This window comes from Limanda limanda, chromosome 17 (genome assembly GCF_963576545.1).
Source record: "Limanda limanda chromosome 17, fLimLim1.1, whole genome shotgun sequence".
Classification (NCBI taxonomy): Eukaryota; Metazoa; Chordata; class Actinopteri; order Pleuronectiformes; family Pleuronectidae; genus Limanda; species Limanda limanda.
In genome coordinates this window covers 6,961,972-6,981,868 of record NC_083652.1, presented here as the reverse complement: position 1 = coordinate 6,981,868, position 19,897 = coordinate 6,961,972, and the positions used below count along the sequence as shown (strand labels likewise).

Sequence of the window (19,897 nt, the reverse complement as noted above, 5' to 3'; positions counted from 1 at the left end):
GTGAGCTGCTGAGGCTGAAACCTCAGGCCCTCCAACCATTTCAGCAGATTTTCTCACGTGTAATAATTGATGTTTGTGCTGCAATATAGGATAGTGAAACTGGTTATTTTGAAATTGAGAACACTATGATGTGAGCTAGAAGGGAACAAACTGAGAACCCTGTATTATTCATGTCACTTATCCTTTGAGAGTATCCGTCGTTGATGTACCCAAGAGCACATAACATACAAACTCCACAGACTGCTCTAGCTCCAAATATGCAATATGTCCGCATTCGTATCAGTGTATGCTTGAACCCAGCCTTCTTGCTGTCAGGCCGCAGTGCTAACCACCGCCATTTCCTTTAACTGTACTCGTCTCCTTATCCACATCTTCGTCCTGAGCTGACTTTCTCTCCAGTGTTGAGCACAGCAGCTCTTTTGTCGCCAGGATGACGGGCGGCCTCGTGCAGAACGAACGGATTCAACAGGTTTTCCACCTGAGCCGGATGATGAGCAGCACTCCCATCAGTGGGTGAGTTTATACGCACACAGCAGCCGGAGGAAACGTGGTAGACTCAACACAGCAGAGTGCAGACACACGGAGTGATGTGCAAATAAAAAGCAATCACACAACTCAAATACAGGTTTATTTTTTTCCAAAGGCATAATGGTTTGCTTTTCCTGACTGTTCCTACTTATACGTATTTCTTCTACCAGAAAAAAGGTATTTAAATCATGCATTAATTGATAAAAGTAAGACTTTAAAACTGGGTTCATGTGGGGTTTCTCTCTGCAGCATCCCTTAACACCCACACTACCCTGTCTGTATACAACTGACGCCATGAGAGAGACAACTGTGGACTGTGTGCAATGCAGTAAGTGTGTGTGATGTTGGACGGGGGTGAAAGCAGCCTGTGCCAGTCGCAACAGTCTGTCCCATCTCTCCCCTAGTAAGACTGTGTGGCTCTCACTTCTCTGGGCACCTCACCATATTCCTGATTTCACTTCAGAGGAGCTCACATCTCAGCGCTTTGTTGAATTTGTACTGGGGTTGGACGGCAGCGCCATGGCAACCATTCTTCTGGCGCTTTGAAATGGCTGGGATTACAGACGATGTGTTTGTATTTTTTCACTTTGCCTTTGGAGAGCAGAGTCATGGTTTCTTTTCACAACACAATGTTTAACTGGAAGCATAATAATATATATTTTTAAGTAATTTAAATCGGAAGTTATTTTAGAATCATTCATGAGTTTGAAAGATCCTAAGGCCGGTTTCCTCTTGTAAAATCTTCCACCTCATGACACTCATCATCTTCTTTCGACAAAAGGACAGCTTTAACTTACTATTGTGAAATTACTTTGATAATGGGTAAAAGCCAACTGACTTCCTGAATGAGTCGATTTCATGATTTCTTTAAGACCAAAATTATTGTCATTATAAGTGGATTTCAGCCCTCACCACCCTCTGACTTTAACGAATGCAACAATTTCAATAGCAGTAATACAAGTAGAATAACTCTTCCAAGGCCCAACAGTCCCTTTATGGAACCACATTCAAATTCACTTAATACAGATTTCTACTAGATTTCGAAATTGCCCACACTCATTGATATTTGTCCCCTCAACATTAAGTTTCATGAACTATAATCGGAGAAATCAATGAAAATGTTGAAAAACGGCCTATCTCACAATGTTAAAGTAAAATAATAATTCTGGATTGGCCCTCTGATCCGCTCTTAAATTTGATGTGTTCTTTCCTGACCTTTACCTCATCTTTTTACCGAGTTTCATGGTAATCTGTCGATTGTTTTTTGTGCAAGTGTGCTAACTATCATAAAAGCAAACAAACACAGAGGAAAACCTCCTTGGAATGTAATGTTATAATTAAACAAGATTAGTGTAAATTGTTATATCTGACATGTTTTGGCCTCAATAATCAATATGTGGAACGCTTGAGACACCACCTTATAATGATGTCTCCCACTTTCACCTCTCTCCTTATTGCTGCTGCACTGAATGGGTGTAAAAATGTAGCCACTCTGTTAATAATGTTACGACATTAACGACACACACACACACACACACACACACACACACACACACACACGCAGTTTTTGATTCCAGCAGTTGCACTAACACCTAACACCTGCACAATGCTTTTCTCCTGCATGATCGCTCTGTAGCATTTTGGATATGCTACATGAACCTGAAGGCTAAACATTAACCAGGAGGTGGCCCACAGTCTCTTACAACAGCATTAAACCTGCAATAAACACTGATGCTCCAAAAACAAACAAAACAAATGACCAGGGAATTCAAAATTAAACCCCAAGTCCAGTATGAAGCTTTTTTCACTGGGATGAGCCTGTTTGGAGATTCACTTCACGTGCAGAGGTTATGAATGTTTCCAACCTCCTGATGAAAATGTCGTGGAAGCCATTTATGTTTATATTTACACCTGTGATTCACTGAGGTTTATCATAAATGTAATTAAGGAAGTTAAGATGAAGGTACTTTATTAGAGACTGTGTTACTGTGCACTGCCCAGTCCTTGTTTATTTTCCTATTTGTGGTTTCCAACTCTCTGGGGAACATTTTGGTTTATTTTAGGTGAAAATGGAACATTGGAGTCTATTTCAACAGCAACCGGTGAGCTGTATTCAACTGTATATTACATCTAACTGGGTGATTTAATGTAAAATCAGATGAAAACAACCTCACTCAGGCGCAAGTGTAGGAAGTAGTCCCTAAAAGAAAAAGAAAAAAAAAAAAGGGGCACCATTACTCTAGAGTAAAATTCTATAAATATAAAGCTTGGCTCAATATAGTATGGGTCGACGATAAAATAGTTAATCTCAATTTATACCAGAAAAGAAAATTATCACTTATTCGCTATATAGCTTTATAGGAGCTAACCCATCCAATCAGCGCCCCCACTTTACCTCATAGTCTCCCTCATAATTGCATCTAAATTGCCTGATTAAAAGTACGCCTATGTAATTGTTTGTCCTTGGAGCCTCAATTGCAAATATATCCATGTGCAAATTGCTTGGGTCAATAAGAGGGTCTGGGCAGTCGTGATGTTAATCATCAAAGCTGAGATTGTGGCACTAACTGTAATTATGACCTCCGCCAAGGAGCTTTTGTTTTCATCCATGTCCATTTGTTGGTTAGCAACACTGAGCATATTTGCACCAAACTTGGTAGAAGGATGGGGAATGGGTCGGGAAAGAATCCACTACAGTTTGGTGCAGATCCAGGTCATGGGGTGGATCTTAGTTTTAACTTTAACATTGCGAGATAGGGCATTTTTCTATATTTTGCTGGTTTCTCAGAGAATAATTCATGGAACTTGATGTTTAGGGGACGGGTAAGTATGAAATATGGTTTCATAAGGGGACGTATTGATGGCTGTTTTAGTTGGTAATCGAGTCATTATCTACCATAAGCCATATTTAGTCAAATCTGTAAGTTTACCAACAGGATAACTCCATGTTAGCATATAATAGGTTAACATAATCCTGGCTCTATCCTAAACCCTCTAGCAGTAACCAAACAGTGTCAGTTCAGGACAGCTTTTCTCCTCTTTTATCCTTAAAGGACATATGAGGACAGGACACACAGAGTTTAATCCCTATACATTGGGGCGAGAGTGTTTCTAATATAAAACCACAGTGAAAACTGTCATCCAGATGTTCATCTGTTTTCCAGTTAATGAGCCAACACTGTCTGAACCTCTGTCTTTCTACCATCTGGTCTTCTTCTTAAAGCTTTGACATCTCGTCTTGAAAAATCGACCATCTTCTTATGGATCGTTTTCTTTTAGAAAGACATCTCAAACATGCGGACCGATAAATGTTTAGAGGTGAATCATGGGTGAGGGAGTCATGAGTCAGACGCTCAGGCTGCTGTTATTGTCTAATGTTCGGTACCACCAGGGAAGACGATGCGGTGGTCTGCACCTGTGACTACAGTTCTCCTCAGGTGGCGGGAAAACAACCGTCGTATGTGGTTCTTGCATTGAGTGCTCGAGTTTAAGAAGCAAACTTAAACATTACACCGAGAAAAGGCTGTTGAACAACAGACCTCCCACACTATACGATATGAAGATCCCGCAGCTCAGTGTTGATGCCACCATGGGCCGCTGGGTCTCGTACACACTCTCAGCAGACTGCAGTGACACACTCGGATTTCCCCGAGACCCCAGTGAGGGTTTACACCCACCATGTTTAAAGTGAGATTACAATGAGCGTCTCTAGAATATTATGGAAAATAATGGTGTTTAAATTGAGGCCCTACTCTGATGTCCCTCAACATACTTACAAACACCATAATGATGTTATATTTACTCCGCACTTCCCGAGTATGTTTTCCTCAACTGGATATTTGCGCTCCATAAACACATTCTGATTGCTCTCACTAATTATTTACCTTACCTGTTTCCACAAGCCTTAGTATTCACTCAAAAACCCAACAAAACTCGTCTGTTGTTAAGCAGGTGAGTTTGTTTGAGTCAACCCATACGTCATAAAAAAATATCCTCTTTGAATTTTTCTGTTTTGGTTTTCTAGAACAGTGTATTTGCTTTATGTTTTTGGAGATCCTCGGCTAAGGTGCTGTGGAAACATCCTAATATGGGTCATCATCAACTGGTCTGTGAACAGTTCTGCTAAACCATAGGGCCTCACAGAGAGCTACGGTAGTGCGGCTGTGGCTAAGGAGGTAAAGAGGGAGGTTGGTGGTTCAATCCCCGACATCCTCCAGTCTTGAATTCAAGGGACCTGTTGGGCCTTGGCAGAGGGAAGTGCCATACTTTCTCATTAGTCTCCCGGAGCACGCCACACTGCGTTTAACCACACAAATATATTGTGAAGCACGTGTGACAAATGAACTGTTGAATGACTCCTTGAGTTCCTTTTTGGTAACAATTAGTGGCAGAAAAGCCAGACAGTTACAATAAGGGTTTGCTTTTAATTGCTTTTAAAAGACTGACGGACTATGAGATACATTTTCATTGACCTGAATTGCATCTGTTATCTCCAGTTCTCCATGTGCTACATGCCAAACTAACAGAGGGTGTGAATTTTCAGGTGCAGGAGAAAATAATAAAATTCAGTTCCCGTGTGTGTGTGTACGTGTGTGTAAGTGTGTGTGTAAGTGTGTGTGTGTGTAAGTGCGTGTGTGGTTTCTCAGCTAATGTAAACGGACCAGAGTTGGCACAATCAGGCCAATGTTTGTGTGTGTGTGTCAGTGGGAGTGTATCAGAGGGAAAATCGTATAAAAGGCATTAGGGGCAGTCTTGTGTTAAATACCCATCCTTCAGTTTGCCTCTCGGTGTGTCAGCTGGTTCCTCTGCTCTCTTGCAAAGTTTTCGTTTTTTGTCTCCGCTCTCCTCCATCATGCTGTTTCGAGCTCTGCTCCAGACGTCGCTGGTTCTCTGGTTGGCTCAGCAAACTCTGCAAGGCGGTAAGTAGAACTTGATATTTCAACACTGGTTATATCCTGAAGAAAATCACGGTATTATGATCTATTCTCTTCAGTTTTTGTCTAGAATATGGTCTTACAATACAATATATATGCCTTTCTTTGCTGTTGTTGAAACACATCTTCTACTGGCATCTAACACACATTTGATGGAGTTTGCGTGTGGAAAAGTTGCTGAAAAACAACAAAATAATTTTGACCTTAAAAAAGAAATTAATAAACACATAATTACAGTCGCAAACCTAAATCTAAATAGCCTGGATTATTTAACATCAGTGTCTTACCATATTTGTTTACTGACTATATCAAGTTATGGCAACATAACAATGTAAAATTAGCCAAGAACATTTTTTTTGCAGCCAGACTGTGAATTGCATGTTAATTTATTTATTCATTGTTCTGATAAGGTCAAAATGATTGGTATAATTATTTCCCCCTAATCTTCCAGAAAGTTAATTATATATTCCTATTATAAATGGCGAGAAAACAGTGCGATTTGGACACTTGAAGCAAAGTGTGTAAAAAGTAATGTCTCTATTTATTCTAATATGTTGTTTGTAACATATAGTAGAAATATGATTTCATGCAGTCACAGTTCTGTTGGATCACTGTCTTCAATGACTCTCTCTCACTCCCTTGTTAAATATCACTTGTGTGAGATGGAGGCAGGGAAAACTGCTGGACTCTGTGACTTCAGTGATCCCTGCGCCAAGTCCCCACGCTTCATCTCCTCTAATTTATTTGCAACCTTTTCATTGGATCTTTATGATTCAGAGGTGGGAAAATGAATGTGACGACCAAACGTGAGAAGAACTAACAGGCTCCACAGGGTCGTTCAGATTTTTTCTTTTTCCGTCAAAGGATCTCTGTCTGTCTGTCTGTCTGTCTGTCTGTCTGTCTGTCTGTCTGTCTGTCTGTCTGTCTGTCTGTCTGTCTGTCTGTCTGTCTGTCTGTCTGTCTGTCTGTCTGTCTGTCTGTCTGTCTGTCTGTCTGTCTGTCTGTCTGTCTGTCTGTCTGTCTGTCCGTCCGTCCGTCCGTCCGTCCGTCCGTCCGTCCGTCCGTCCGTCCGTCCGTCCGTCCGTCCGTCCGTCCGTCCGTCCGTCCGTCCGTCCGTCCGTCCGTCCGTCCGTCTGTCCGTCTGTCTCTCTGTCTCTCTGTCTCTCTGTCTCTCTGTCTCTCTGTCTCTCTGTCTCTCTGCCTGTCTGCCTGTCTGTCTGTCTGTCTGTCTCTCTGCCTGTCTGTCTCTCTGCCTGTCCGTTTATCTCTATGTCATGATACACCTTATTGTGGAAATTGTAAAGTTTGCCCCTTCTCCGACATCATTGAGAACAATTCAGAAAACAGATCGTTGTAAGAATTCCTTGTTAGGCTTCAAATGAAAGTTAGTTATCACTTTAAATGGAAAATTATACTGAATGCAAAGAGAATATATCTTGCTTACTTAGAAGAATTTCTATTTCAGTCTTGAGTATTTTTTCTCTATATCCAGTTTTGTGCACACATGCACATTGCATTTACACAATGAAGTCAGTATTGTTTGCTTTCTAAATAAATGTATCACTCAGCAATAAAAAAATGTTTGGCTGTGTTGATGAATTTAAAGAGAATATTTTAACCAACTTTGATGGTACAATGTTAATGTGTTTTTATTTTTTCAGGGGTTAAACCTCAGAGTGTATCCTGGAGCAGAGTGCTGCCAGCCAGAGGTACGTCACATGCTTGTTTTTTTTTTACTTCTTCAAGCATGTGGGTTAAGCGCCATGACAACTTAAAAAACTTTTCACCCCTAATCACTGTGTATTTCATGAGTTGTGATGCTAATTATACTCAAGTCAAAGGTCTTTTTTGGATAACTTTGGAAAGTATTTAATGGTTGTGATTAATATATGTACTTAATTAAAGAGAATAATAATAATAATTTTCATTTCCATGTGAAAGTTGCTCATGAGTGCATCACCTGTGTCTGTGTTTTGTTTTTTATTCAGGTGTCGGCGTTGGACTTAGACCAGGAGGTCAGTTGTATTCTCAACATGCATTGTATTTATTATTTATTATGATTATTGATCTGCAGAGATACATGTATGTGTCATTAAAACAAAATACCATAAAACAATTAAAATTACCTCTTTTGACTTCCAATAATACTGTCATGCCACTTTTTATTTTCTTATATATTGACCTATAACCGGACCTTAAGTGTTCTGATGAAAAACATAAAAAGATGATAATCATGTTATTATGAATATTAATTATTGAATAAAATGTCATAATAATTAGTTTAATTTTTAAATATTTTCATTACTTTGAAGCTTATTGTTTTATTTACATACAGCACATGATTCGTTCATGTGATAATTTCATATTTTTATAATATATTGAACATTTGGAGCTTCAGTTGCAGGAGCCCTTGGAGCTATGGGGAATCGTTATGGCAACAAAGCGATGAAGGCTGGAAGTACGTCAAACTTTTTGCACTATGCATACCTGCACATTCATTTTACATCAAATCAGTCATTTTTGTATTTTCTCTTTACTTCTAACATTAGTTGGTCGTTATCCTGGGGCTCAGCTCGGTCTTGGTAAGTTTCATCAGTTAACCTGTGTGACCAACAGCCCTGAGAAGCAATGGCTCCTCCATCCAATTCTGCTGCAGAGATTTATCTTGTCCTAATTCTTAATGATGATACGTGTTGTCAGATTCTGCTGTTCAACAGCAACATTTTCTTTGTTGTGATTTTCACAGGGGGTTACAGATCTCTTGGATTAGGAGGAAGAGCAGGCATGAGGCAAGGTGGATATGGAGCCCAGGGAGCCTATGGTACATCAGATTATAAAACACCCTACTGTCTTATTGGAAATTATTTTGACTTCTGTTGTGTATGAGTCCCATGTGGTTAATAGTTAAATGTTTGTGATTGCAGGTGCCAGCCTGGGCACAGGAATGGGAATGGGGACTGGATTTAACGGACTGGGCTTGGGCCAGGGAGGGAAACGAGGTAAGAATAATGTTTAAAGGACAATACCTGAGTTGAGGTGATTGTTGCGCTCGTTCAGGTGTCTTCTCAGGGAAGCTTTTTTGGACACCCTCCATTAGAGGTTTTCTAGGCACACGCAACTGGGAGGAGACCCAGGGGTAGAGCCAGAAGTCACTGGGGGGGTTGGATAGCATACCTGGGTAGAGGGGTGTCTGGCACAACCTTTGGAAGAAAATAGACAAATGGATAGATGGAAGTTTTATAGAAAGTAAAAGTGAATAAACACTAAACACTCACTGTAGGCTTTATAAAGAAAATGTGACTGCCCAAATGCCCTTAAAACCTTTCATCGTCCTTATCTTCTTATTTAAAGCAATGAGGTCTTAGCTGAATATGTAAATCTTAAAGGGTGAAAAAAACCCACTTATTTCATTATTTCATTAAGAGAAAAGGATTTACTGCAGTGATTTACTTTAAAACACTAAAGCATGTAATTGTCAAAATGTAAAGTCACTGTGGGATCTGTGAAGTTTTAGAGGAAAAAGCAGAATATAGCAAAAACAGTTCAGTAGGTCTTCAGCCATAGAAATCTTTGTAAACAGAAATTAACTCTTTGTTTTTCTGACTTTGCAGTTTATGGGGCTGGCCTCGGCACTGTGCCAGGTGAGTGATCCCACAGTTTGTTTGGTGATTTCTGTGCAGTGTTTTCCCAGATGAGAGTCTACACAGAGAATTACAACCTCTGTATTCGCTCTGCTTGTTTGTTTGATAAATCTCAGCTGAGTGGCACTGAACACGATGTCTGGGGCAGACTGCATAAAAAGATGTGTCCTCATAAAAACAGGGGAACATCCAGGGCTTCTGGTGCTCAAGTGTGTTTGTCTGGTTTAAAGATTCGCTCCACGTCCTCTGAACTTGGCTCTTTGTTTGTCTTGCCAGGATATGGGGCTATGGCTGGCATGGGCTATCCTGGAGCCCGACCAGGTAGGTGATGAATCCTGAAATGAAGCATGACTTCTTCCATTCAGTTCAGATTTGTACAGAGACACTGGGGTTGTGATGCTGAGAGAAGTTCTATAAAATGCCACGTGCAATATTAAATTGAATGCAGCAGTGCAACATTTATGATTATTGTTTTCATTCGAATGGTCAACTATGAATTAAGTTTATTATAAGTAAGTTTATTAAGTTTAGTATTAAGTATAGGTTTATATTATATATTTTTGGGGGAGATTTATATCTAACCTTAATAATACTAGAATGTTTGCATGTAATATAATCAATGTCACATCCTTGTGCACAGATAGAAAATACACTGAATGTTATAAAATGAAATCAGATATTATGAGAAAAAAACTATAAGCCGAAGAACTACATTGAAAATGCTACTTAAGAATATCTTTAAAATCTTTAAAAAAAATTTGAACAGATTGGTTCAAAGCTTTTTTGACTTGCAGTTACAGCCACTTGCAGGTAGAGGAAGTAGAGAGTGCTGCAAACCGAACAACACTCATTCTGTTTAAATGAATTATGGATGACATTTTCTTGTGTCCTCTCATCCACACTAACTCACACTCATGCTGTTTCATGGATAAACATGTTAATCAGGTTTCGCAAAGCAGACTTTCAAATGAAATAACTTATCATATATATCTAAACTATATAAAAAAATGCTTCTTTATTATAAAGCCCTGTCTTGAAATGAAATGGATGCCTCTTATTTTATCACTGTTACAGAAATGCTCAGCTTTTTAAACCTTTTTTAAGTCTAGAGACTGTAAGTGTATGTGACCACAGTGTCCTCCTGAGTTTTTCAGTGAAATCAGTGACAGTCCCCTTGTCTGCTGTCATTAGGAATTGGACTCGGGTATCCCACTGGACAGAGGGCTGAGGAACAAATGCCCGGTAAAGCCTCTACCATAGCCACCTGTGGTGTTTTTGTGTTTAATCTGTGTTTAATCTTTGTCCATTTGTCTGTAACCTGTCTGTGACATTGAAGATTCACATGCTGATGTGAGTGTTTCATACAGTACGTATTGCATGTTGCATGAGTTCTGCAGCTCCTCCACAAGTCCAGTCTGAGTCTATCAGCCTTAATGATTGCGGTGCACTTAGAGCTGTGGTTTACACAAACCGAATGGGTCAACTGGAAAACAGGTTCTGTTGAATACATGCACACCATAGACTGTATATAAAGATGGCGGGGTTGTTGTCCTATACTGCAGCCAGCAACCAGGGGGTGTTCGAAATGATTTGGCTTCACATTTGGGGAAGGGCCATGTCATCCATCTTTATATAGAGTTTATGAAGCACACTTATAATCTGACGATGGTAAGACTAAGATGATCCTGTGATCATTGTGAAAGACGCATTTTGATCCATTCAAAGACCTTTTATTTGAGTGTATAGAATATCTGGTGTCTGTTCTGGTTCTGGTTCACAGTCACTGATTATAATTTGAATTCAAAATCTCCATAGTTTCAAAAACAGAGTGAAACTTTGTTGTGAAAACTAGAATTATTTTAGACTATTGTCAAATGTTTTGACTTTTAAAACGTTTGCTGTGTTCCACTGCAGTTTTCTGCTTTTATGTCCCATCAGTGTTTGTAAAGCATTGTTTCTGTTGCACACTGATGTTGTGAGTCAGGCGGTGTCTTTGTCTAGTGGTGTTTTTTATGGCATTTCAACTGTTTGAGGTGGCAACACTTGTTGTGAAGTCATGTTGTATGTGTTGAAGTCATTGCACCTATGCAATGAGAAGTACAATATTTGCCCTTCCAAGGCTTCAGTTGCGTCTTCTTTCCGTCTCAGTTCCACATTATGCTGACGATTTTGTCCTTCTTTATCTGGACTCATTTCAGCCATAATGGACTCTGTTTTTTCTCGATTCGGTCTTACCACCATTTGAGTGATGATTACTCAATGGATGATGTGTTAAATTGCATCGAATTGAAATTCAAAGTAGACTTTGAATCAAAAGACATTTCTGCCTCTGGCCACTACAGTGTGCTGTTCTCTCTGAGCCACGAAGAAGTCACGAATGCATGATATTTCTCTGCCAGGTGTGTCTGCAGCAGAAATGGGGGGACCAGAGCTGGCCAGTCTGGGCCAAGCTCTTCAAGATCTGAGGAGAGAAAAGGGCAGAGTACTTGGTCTCTTGAAGGGGAAAGGAGACAAAGGTTTTGTTCCTGAAACACCAGTTGGAGGTGGCAGTATTCTTGGTCCTACTGCACCTGAGTTACTGGCTGGAGGAGTCCACAGCCTCGAGCCGTTAGTAAAGTCATCAAATCTTGGATCTACGAACCCTTTTGATAAACCGAGTAAAAATCTTGGTCTTGCTGCTTCACAAGCACAAGGAAGAGACAGTCATGAGCCTACTGTCTTGAAAAGAAAGATCACCACAGGCCATGGAGTCACACTGGCAGCTGGAGGAGTAAGACAGCAGCTGCCTCTGAATCAAGACAACATCAGAAACCCGATCTCCTCTCAGGCACAGAGTGCTGGACACTACGATTTATTGATTCAACAAAATCAGCGACCCACAAACTGTGGATCCACTCGTGATTTGTCCGAGGTATCAGGAATCAATCACCGTGAGATTTTGGGATCAGAAAGGACTCAGCTTCACTTTGGTAAAGGCAACAAACATCTCGGACATGCAGATCCACAAGCACAAAGAGAGAAAGCCTATCCACTGCCTCAAGATCTCCCAGGTAATATACTCTCTCATCCAAAGGGTCAGTGAACTGGAAACTATTGATCTGCTACAGTGGATGGGCAGATGGTGTCAGTCACCTTTGGCTTGTGACTAAAGACATAAATGGGCTTAGAATCTGTGGAACTGTTGCTGTAGAAAACCTCTGTTCATCTTTGAGGAAGGTGAAGCTATGTACTGGTACTATGTACAATAGAACCCAAAGGTTCGGCATCACTGATTTTTTCCCCCTTTAGATTAATTTATTACCGTCATCTTTTTTAGGCATCTAGACAAATCTATTTTCAGATTACCCTTCTGACGTGTTGGCCTTGTTTTTATATAAGTTATAACCAGTTAATAGATCACATTGGGCCGATCAGATCCCGACCAGGTTCTGGAAATAACAAAGTGTAAATGCAACCTGGAAGCTTTCACATGATCCATGCGAACACTCCGGCCTTTACCTTAGTTCAGTCATTATCCAAGGCAAACGTATCCTATCCATCTAATAGAGATGTTTGAAATGAGTTGAGTGTAAATAAAAGAATATGAACTTTATCTGGATATTTATGTGGATATGAATCCCATGAAAGTGACAACCTGAGAAACAGACATTGGTGTGGTATTTGTACCTTCAGGCGTGTTTGCGTGTCACCTTTTGTTTTACTAGCAGGTGGACGTCCGATAAATGGTAAAACTGTTGCCTGGATGTGTATTGCTTGGTGCGTGGAAGGGATTCCCTGGCGCAATTTTGCTTTTACATGGACAGAGACTCACAGTAGTCACTCAGCATTAATGATTGAGAGGTTTAAGCCTCCAACAGACCCTTGGCACACCCACTTCATTGATTGAATTGTTGAGTGTTAGTGTTCTCGCTGCATTATCTCTTTCTGTAGTCAAATGTGAATGCTACTTGGTGACAGAATGAATGTGGTTTCTTATCATACTAAATCATCTGCTGGAAGACATGAGTTGATTTTATGATTTCTGTTGGAAAAATCCAGCTAATTGCTAATATTTTAATACCTGTCTGCGATGCAATGATTAAAAGCTCTCAGCTAAAGATCCTGTCTGATTCAAGATCTCATTCATCACAAGAGTGGTCTGTTGTTACAAATTCCCAGATGGTTGGTTTTATTATCGTTGGTAGACATTTGGTTGGTGAAATTTGTTTGAGTTTGAGTTTGTAAGAGTGAACACATCCAACAATACTTCTGCGTCTCATTGTCTGGTTCGCCTAAGTTTCAGGGAGTGTGTTTCAGGGTGTCAGTCTTTTATTTTAAATGGAGGCGCTGCAAAAAATGTTGAAATATACAGTGTGTCTCTTTGTCCTGCTGTCACATGTCAAACTCCCATTTAGGGCAACCTCTGCATATCATGTTAAATTGTGTGTACATGTGTAATGGCAGCAATTCTTATTCAAACCTGATTTTGATATTTGGTGTCGTAGTAAGGCTTGGTTTGTGTCTGTGGGTAGCTGAAGAGACTCTCAGCCAAAGCCTCACTGTGTGATGATCAATATTGTATAATTGTGATAATAATCAAAATGTATTCATAGAGCAACTTGAATGAGAATACGGCAAAAGAACCCAAGCACAGGATAGAAGAATGAAGAAAGTCTATAACCTCAAATATAGAGAAGTTATTATATATTCATAACAAAACCATAAGATGTGATCTGGGAGTGACCAGCAGAGCTCTGTTTTAGACCATGATTATTGTGTTTCAGTATAAATATAGTAATAAACTAGTGTTTCTTTAAACTGTTAGACATCATATCCCTCTGGGCCACAGGTGACTGAACTTGTGCAAACTTTTTCCACAGGTTATATGGGTGGAGCGGGAAACTACCTGGGAGCCAGCCTGGGCGCTGGAGGCTACGGAGCAGGTAACGTTGGGCACTGACACGTCACACTAGAACAGTCTTTTTTTTTAGCAGACTGAGATGTTGATGTATATTTACACTACCTGTGGTAAAGATTTCCAACGCACTCTCCTCAGGTTTGGGGCAGGGAGCATACCTGGGTGGTGCTGCTGGCAGACATGGAGGTAAACACGCACATTTTCCATTTTCACCATCCTTTCCTTTGTTTTGACTGAGGGATTTGAATGCTCATTTTTTCCTTTTGCACTTTGTCCTAACTCTAAACTGTCTGTGAAACACATCTTAGCTGCCGCTGCACTCGGACAGGGTGGGTATCCTCAAGGTGTTCCAGGCAAGTCTACCAGTGAGGCGGAGGAAAATCCTTCCATCTGTCGATATGCATCCTTTCATTCTTCGGCCTGTTCTACTTCAGTTTCTGCTGCAGCTCTTGAATTCTTAAAGGAATCGTTAAACATTTTTAGAAACACCCTTATTTGCTTTCTTAGTCAACACCACCCTGGGCAATTTTTTTCAATCTCTTTGTTTAACTCCTGGCATGAAAGCAAACACATTTGTTACACAAGTGTTCTTTTGAGCGCCTTCCTTCACCGACCCTATGCTGCTCAGATATGATTGTCTGAAAACACAGATTTGAGATAGTCTGGGTTTTTTTTCCACCTTGGAGGCAACAACGCACAATAGATCATGTATCACACATCAGAAAATAAGCTCTTACTCTTATTCCATATTCACCTCAAATGCAAAGCCAATTCCCATGTTGTGTACTTGTATGAATTTGGCTACAGGATCAGGGCCCAGTCACACATAAGCAAATGTTTCAGTGGTGATCCTATCCTCCCGTTCACTTCCGATCTGTGCAAGCGAGGAGACACATACAAATTTCACTTCCTGGTGTGAGGCAAATTGCAGCGTGGTTTTGCGTAGAGTTCAACTTTGGTCAACTTTGACTCAAGCTATTTGCCTCACATTTGCGTATGTGTGTGTGCAATGAAGCGATTGACTGTATGTTATATCGTTGCACAAAAAGTTTGCTTCATGTGTTGTCTGAATGCACCATTACTCTACTTTAATTCGATCACTTGTAAGTCCTACACATGTCTTCTTCACCTTGCTGTAAATGTCACACAACAAGCTGCTTCACTATTTTCCTTCACTTTCTTGTGAATAACTTGCTGACAAAAGAAAATTACTGCCAAACTTTTTCCTGTAAATCTTCTTTTTTGCATGCAAGTCAGTACAAGGAAATAGTCGTGTTTCATATTTGCCTTCGGCTAAATAATGATGCTTTTTGTCAAAGAAGTGTAATAAATGTCTGTCCCTTACATTATTTTCGTTCTAAATGTGTTTTATCACAGGCTATGGTGACGGAGCAACCGGGCTGCTTGGTGCTGTTGGAAATGGCTACGGTAAGTGGCAACTCATCAGTTGACAAATTCAAATCCTGTGCAACACATTTGATACCAAAATATTAACATTGAAATGTGGGCGGCCAAGGATCATTCTTAATTCTGCATCGCGGCCCTCACGACAGGAGCGATGATTTTCAGTTGAGACATGTTAATCCTTGTTGTTCAGTGGCTGTTTTTGTTCTGTTCTCTTTGTAGGTGGCGACGCTGCAAAAGCTTTGGCTGCAGGTAGTGGGCGTGCTTTAGAAATCCCTGTCTTTTCATCAGAAATGTCAAAAACTAATGTGAATTGAAAATAAAAGCTTCAAATTTCACTGCCCTTCGTCTCAGCAGGTTACGGGAATGGTTACAGCGACGGTTACGGAGCTGGTGAGTACTGTCGAAACAATGTGGAGAAGAGGCGGAACTGAGTGTACTTAACGAGTCAAAGGCTCACAGACGTTGTTATAGTTCTAATTAGAACTATGTTTCAGGGCTTGGTTACCCAGCACACTTAGCTGATGGGGCTGAGAACAAAGCAGGGAAGAATAAAGGTAATGGTTATAACCAGTTATAACCAGCTGACACCCACAACAGGGGATGGCATTAACCCGTAGATGCTTAACCTGCTTAAATAAGAGGCCATGAGGGGAGCGACCCCTCTGCTTAACATGTCCAGTTTGGTGGTTCCTCCACTGGGTGTAGCTGTTGTCTCTTATTTCTAATAGCTGACCACCTTAGTTTCTAACTTCCTGCGCCTGTAGATGCTTATTCACGCAGTTCTGCTGTGATCCGGTTAATGAAGCAGCAGAGTGTGACCTACATGTTTATTTTTTTTCAGCCCTCAACACAGGAGGCTACGCCGGGCAGGCCCAGGGAGGATATGGTAAGAGATTTAAGAATGGGACATCATATGAACGCACATAAACCAACACGTGGAAATACTGGAAATCAAAATTACTCTGATCTGTCAACAACACACACTGTGAATAAATATGGCAGACATTTCTCCACTCTCACCAAATGAGGCCAAATATCATAACATGGGTGTCATGTTGTTCATATCATTTCATTTGGAGTTTAGGTATCAAGGTCCATGATACACATGCTTGACCTATCACAAGTCAGTTTTGACTGTCTATTGAGACATTTCACGCTGTTTTTACAGCATCAAATAACGACTATGGAACACAGAGAATTACTCTTATGAAACCAAATTAAAAATGACTCAACCCAGATTCTTATTTAGATCTGCATCAAATGTCACACCCTCCTAAATATCAGTCCCATAAACATGCCTGATTTTTTTTCATCAAGACCCATGAATTGTGAATGAGAACATGAGAAAACGTCTGATCTCACAATGTTAGGCAGAAAAAGAAAAAAAATTCTCTCCTGAGTCCTGACCCATACCACATCCTTTCAACAAGTTTCATAGAAATCGAGTCAGTAGTTTTCGGGTGATCCTGCTAACTAACTTCAAGCACTGTTTATCATTTTAAGTTAACTTCCCCCTCTCTCGTCGTCTTTCAGGAGCACTTGGTGCAGGGTTAGAATCAACTAGTGGCAAATATGGTGGACAGTTCTGACATGACTTTATCCGTCTGTCACACTATTAGTTAGAAGCGGTTTCCATGCATGAGTCATTGATCCTCCGAGCACATGTCAGGGTGAATGAGTCAGTTTGATCATGATCATTTTTCTTTTCCACAGGAGCAGGAGCTGCTCAGGTTCCTTATGGGAGCGCTCCAGTGATTCCTACTGGACTGGAAGGTAGGAGGAGTACATTTGTGTTGCACCTTACGTTAGGTGTTATCACACTCACGCACATTAAGCTCCACCACAGTCAATGAAAATGCTACTTTCGGATTGACTGGCGGGAAATCAAAAGACCAACTAAATGCCTTCAGTATTTGATAGATTGTAAACTTACAGGAGATTTGATTAGTGAAATAAAGTCCGGCATTTTATTAGCACAGCCAGTCACAGTGTCATAGGCCTCATGATGCTGTGAGAGATAAGAACAATAAAACCAGCAGCTGTAGCAGTTATAAAAAGTCACAACCCTACACTTTTTTCACACCTCACCCCCCATCCTGTTAGTTAACCATGAGCTCAATGTTTTAACACACCTTTTTTTCTCTTAGGTGAAGGGGGCTATCCGTACGGCGCTCAGTCGCTCAGCCTCAGCGCTGAAGGTGCTAAAACCTCTAACAAATATGGTGAGAAAGACTTTATGTGAGAGCAATTACGTGTGAATAACGGTGTGATGGAAAAAGTAGTGCAGTGTGTTGCCTTAGTTTTCATGTTACACAAAGAAGTGAAAGCTCTCGAATGCAAATAAGTATTGAGTTATGAGCTTAAAACATTAGCCACCAGAGTCATTTAACACAGATTTTATAAGAAGTCATATATTCTGGTAGAGATACGAGATTCTCCGTGAACAAGAAGAATTTGAAGAATAGTGGGACCGAGAGCAGATTTATGTGAAATGGTGTCCTATCACCTGTCTGTCCAGTATTTCTGTCTGTCAAAGTCAAGTAATCACTCTGAAGTTAAAGTATCTTCATGTTGGGTGTTGTTTCAGGAGCTGCTGCAGGATACAGAGCTCAGCAAACAGGTGAGTTGCCATGCACTCTTTTGCCCAAAAGAAAAACGGCCACATATTTTCCTGGAGACTTATGGCTCTTAATGTTTAATGCTGTCTCAACTTTCTGGTCCAAACTATCCAAAAAGGTTTTCACACATCTGAATGTTTTTGTTGGATCCATGGTGGTCCGTTGTTCGAGACAATAGTTCTCGGAACCTTTCACACCTACTTTGGTTTCGAACTAAACTGAAAATAGGGTTTGAATCTATGGTTTGACCCAAACAAGGTGGATGTGAAAGGCCCTTAATCCTACCATAATCTTGTACTACTTGCCAAACTCTATCCCTTATCTTAACCTTGACCTTAGACCCCCTCAACATCATAATACACACACACACACACGCACACACACACACACACGCACGCACGCACGCACGCACGCAAAATAAGCATGACCAAACTAAGTATTCCTAAAATCAGTCAAAACAGACCCCAGGCATAACGGAAATATATTAAGTTTGTTTGTCCTGGTCTTAACACTTAGTATCTCTTGCATGTGTTTGATCAGGTTATGGTGCACAGCTGGGAGCGACTCAAGATGCGATGGGTGAGCAAGAACCCCCCCCTGACTTTGTCTTTATATTAGTCATCAACCACATTTTCACATCAGTTTGTTCTGTGTGGTTAATGTGTGGGTGTGTCTGAATACTTGTGTGCTTTCTTACGCACATGCACAGTTTTCCAGAGTAAAACAAATGAAGCACAGCTATTTTTGGAAATGGAACTCACAATTGTCCTTGTTACATACTCTGAACATTTAATATGAATTGGTTGCACATGAAAACTTCAGCTGCATGCATTATGGATTATTTTTGCACTCAAGGGTATGGAACCTGCACACTAAGTTGGCTGAGTTGTCTAATAAGAAAAAGGGAAGAAATTGGGTGTAAGGCAAGCTGTCAAACCTTGTTTCTTTGGCACATTTGTAACATATATTTGATCCGTTCACAGGAGAGCAGGCTGGCAAATATGGTGGAGTTAACGGTGCCCTTGGAAATGGATACAAAGGTGAGAATGAAGGCAGGTTCACAGTGTGTGCATGAAGATTATGCTCCAGTTAAAACATCATAAATAGGTTAAAAGATTCCACACAATGGGTGAAACTGGTTATTTCAGTTTCTTTTTTTTCTCTGTTATTTCCTCTCAAAATGAAGTTATAGATAGAATATGAAACCCAATGATTTGTTAAAGAAGGACATTGTGTGCTTTTTATGGTTTTGTGTTCATCCCCATCCAATCTTTTCCTAATTATGTATCTGCCCTCTTTGTCTCCCCTTTTCAACCAGGCTAATTCAAATGACCCGAACCTCTTCAAGTGGATAATTTCCCTGATGTGTTCACTGTAATCTGTTCTAAAAGCCTTTTGTGTGTGTGTTTCGGTCCATTTTGTCCTGTCCTGTTGTCAGTTTTGTCCTTGTTTTATACTCCTCGTCTTTTCTCTGTAAGGGGACATTTGTTACCCGTGTCTGTTTGTCTTCCTGGTCCAGAACCTGCAGTGCCCCACCAGTCTCATCTTTCAATGATGAAAAATATGGTGGTGAACATAAACATGAAATTTGTGGCAATGTTTTGAGATAATGGTTAAGATTAATCTTTTATTCCAAAAGATTATATGTCCAGGGATACTGATTTGAAGCTTCTGAGTCACAACATTTGACCTGTTTACCTGAACACTTTGTTCCTCTTTAGTCGCATCAGCGTAGCCTCATTTGCACACAGGAAGCTTTACCACTTCCTTTCTCATGTTGGGCAGCGCTGTCTGAGATAAACGAAACACCAGCGCTCACATTGAAACTTAAAGAAAGAAGATGAGACATGAAATACCACACGCAGATCAGAT

At 40.5% G+C, this 19,897-nt stretch overlaps 1 protein-coding gene across 1 annotated transcript; it reads left to right on the top strand.

Moving 5' to 3' along the window:
* The first annotated feature begins 430 nt into the window (after positions 1 to 430).
* On the top strand, positions 431 to 19,436 carry LOC133022928 (spidroin-1). Its single transcript, XM_061089831.1, has 26 exons — positions 431 to 513; positions 5,350 to 5,447; positions 7,124 to 7,171; positions 7,451 to 7,477; positions 7,861 to 7,920; positions 8,012 to 8,044; positions 8,209 to 8,283; positions 8,387 to 8,461; positions 9,074 to 9,103; positions 9,380 to 9,424; positions 10,295 to 10,345; positions 11,503 to 12,153; positions 13,963 to 14,025; positions 14,139 to 14,186; positions 14,309 to 14,353; positions 15,378 to 15,428; positions 15,627 to 15,656; positions 15,759 to 15,797; positions 15,902 to 15,961; positions 16,249 to 16,293; positions 16,941 to 16,982; positions 17,121 to 17,180; positions 17,555 to 17,629; positions 18,566 to 18,604; positions 19,009 to 19,065; positions 19,344 to 19,436. Exons 1-26 carry the CDS (start codon positions 431 to 433, stop codon positions 19,346 to 19,348), a joined length of 1,935 nt encoding a protein of 644 aa, XP_060945814.1. The 3' UTR covers positions 19,349 to 19,436.
* The last annotated feature ends 461 nt before the right edge of the window (positions 19,437 to 19,897 follow it).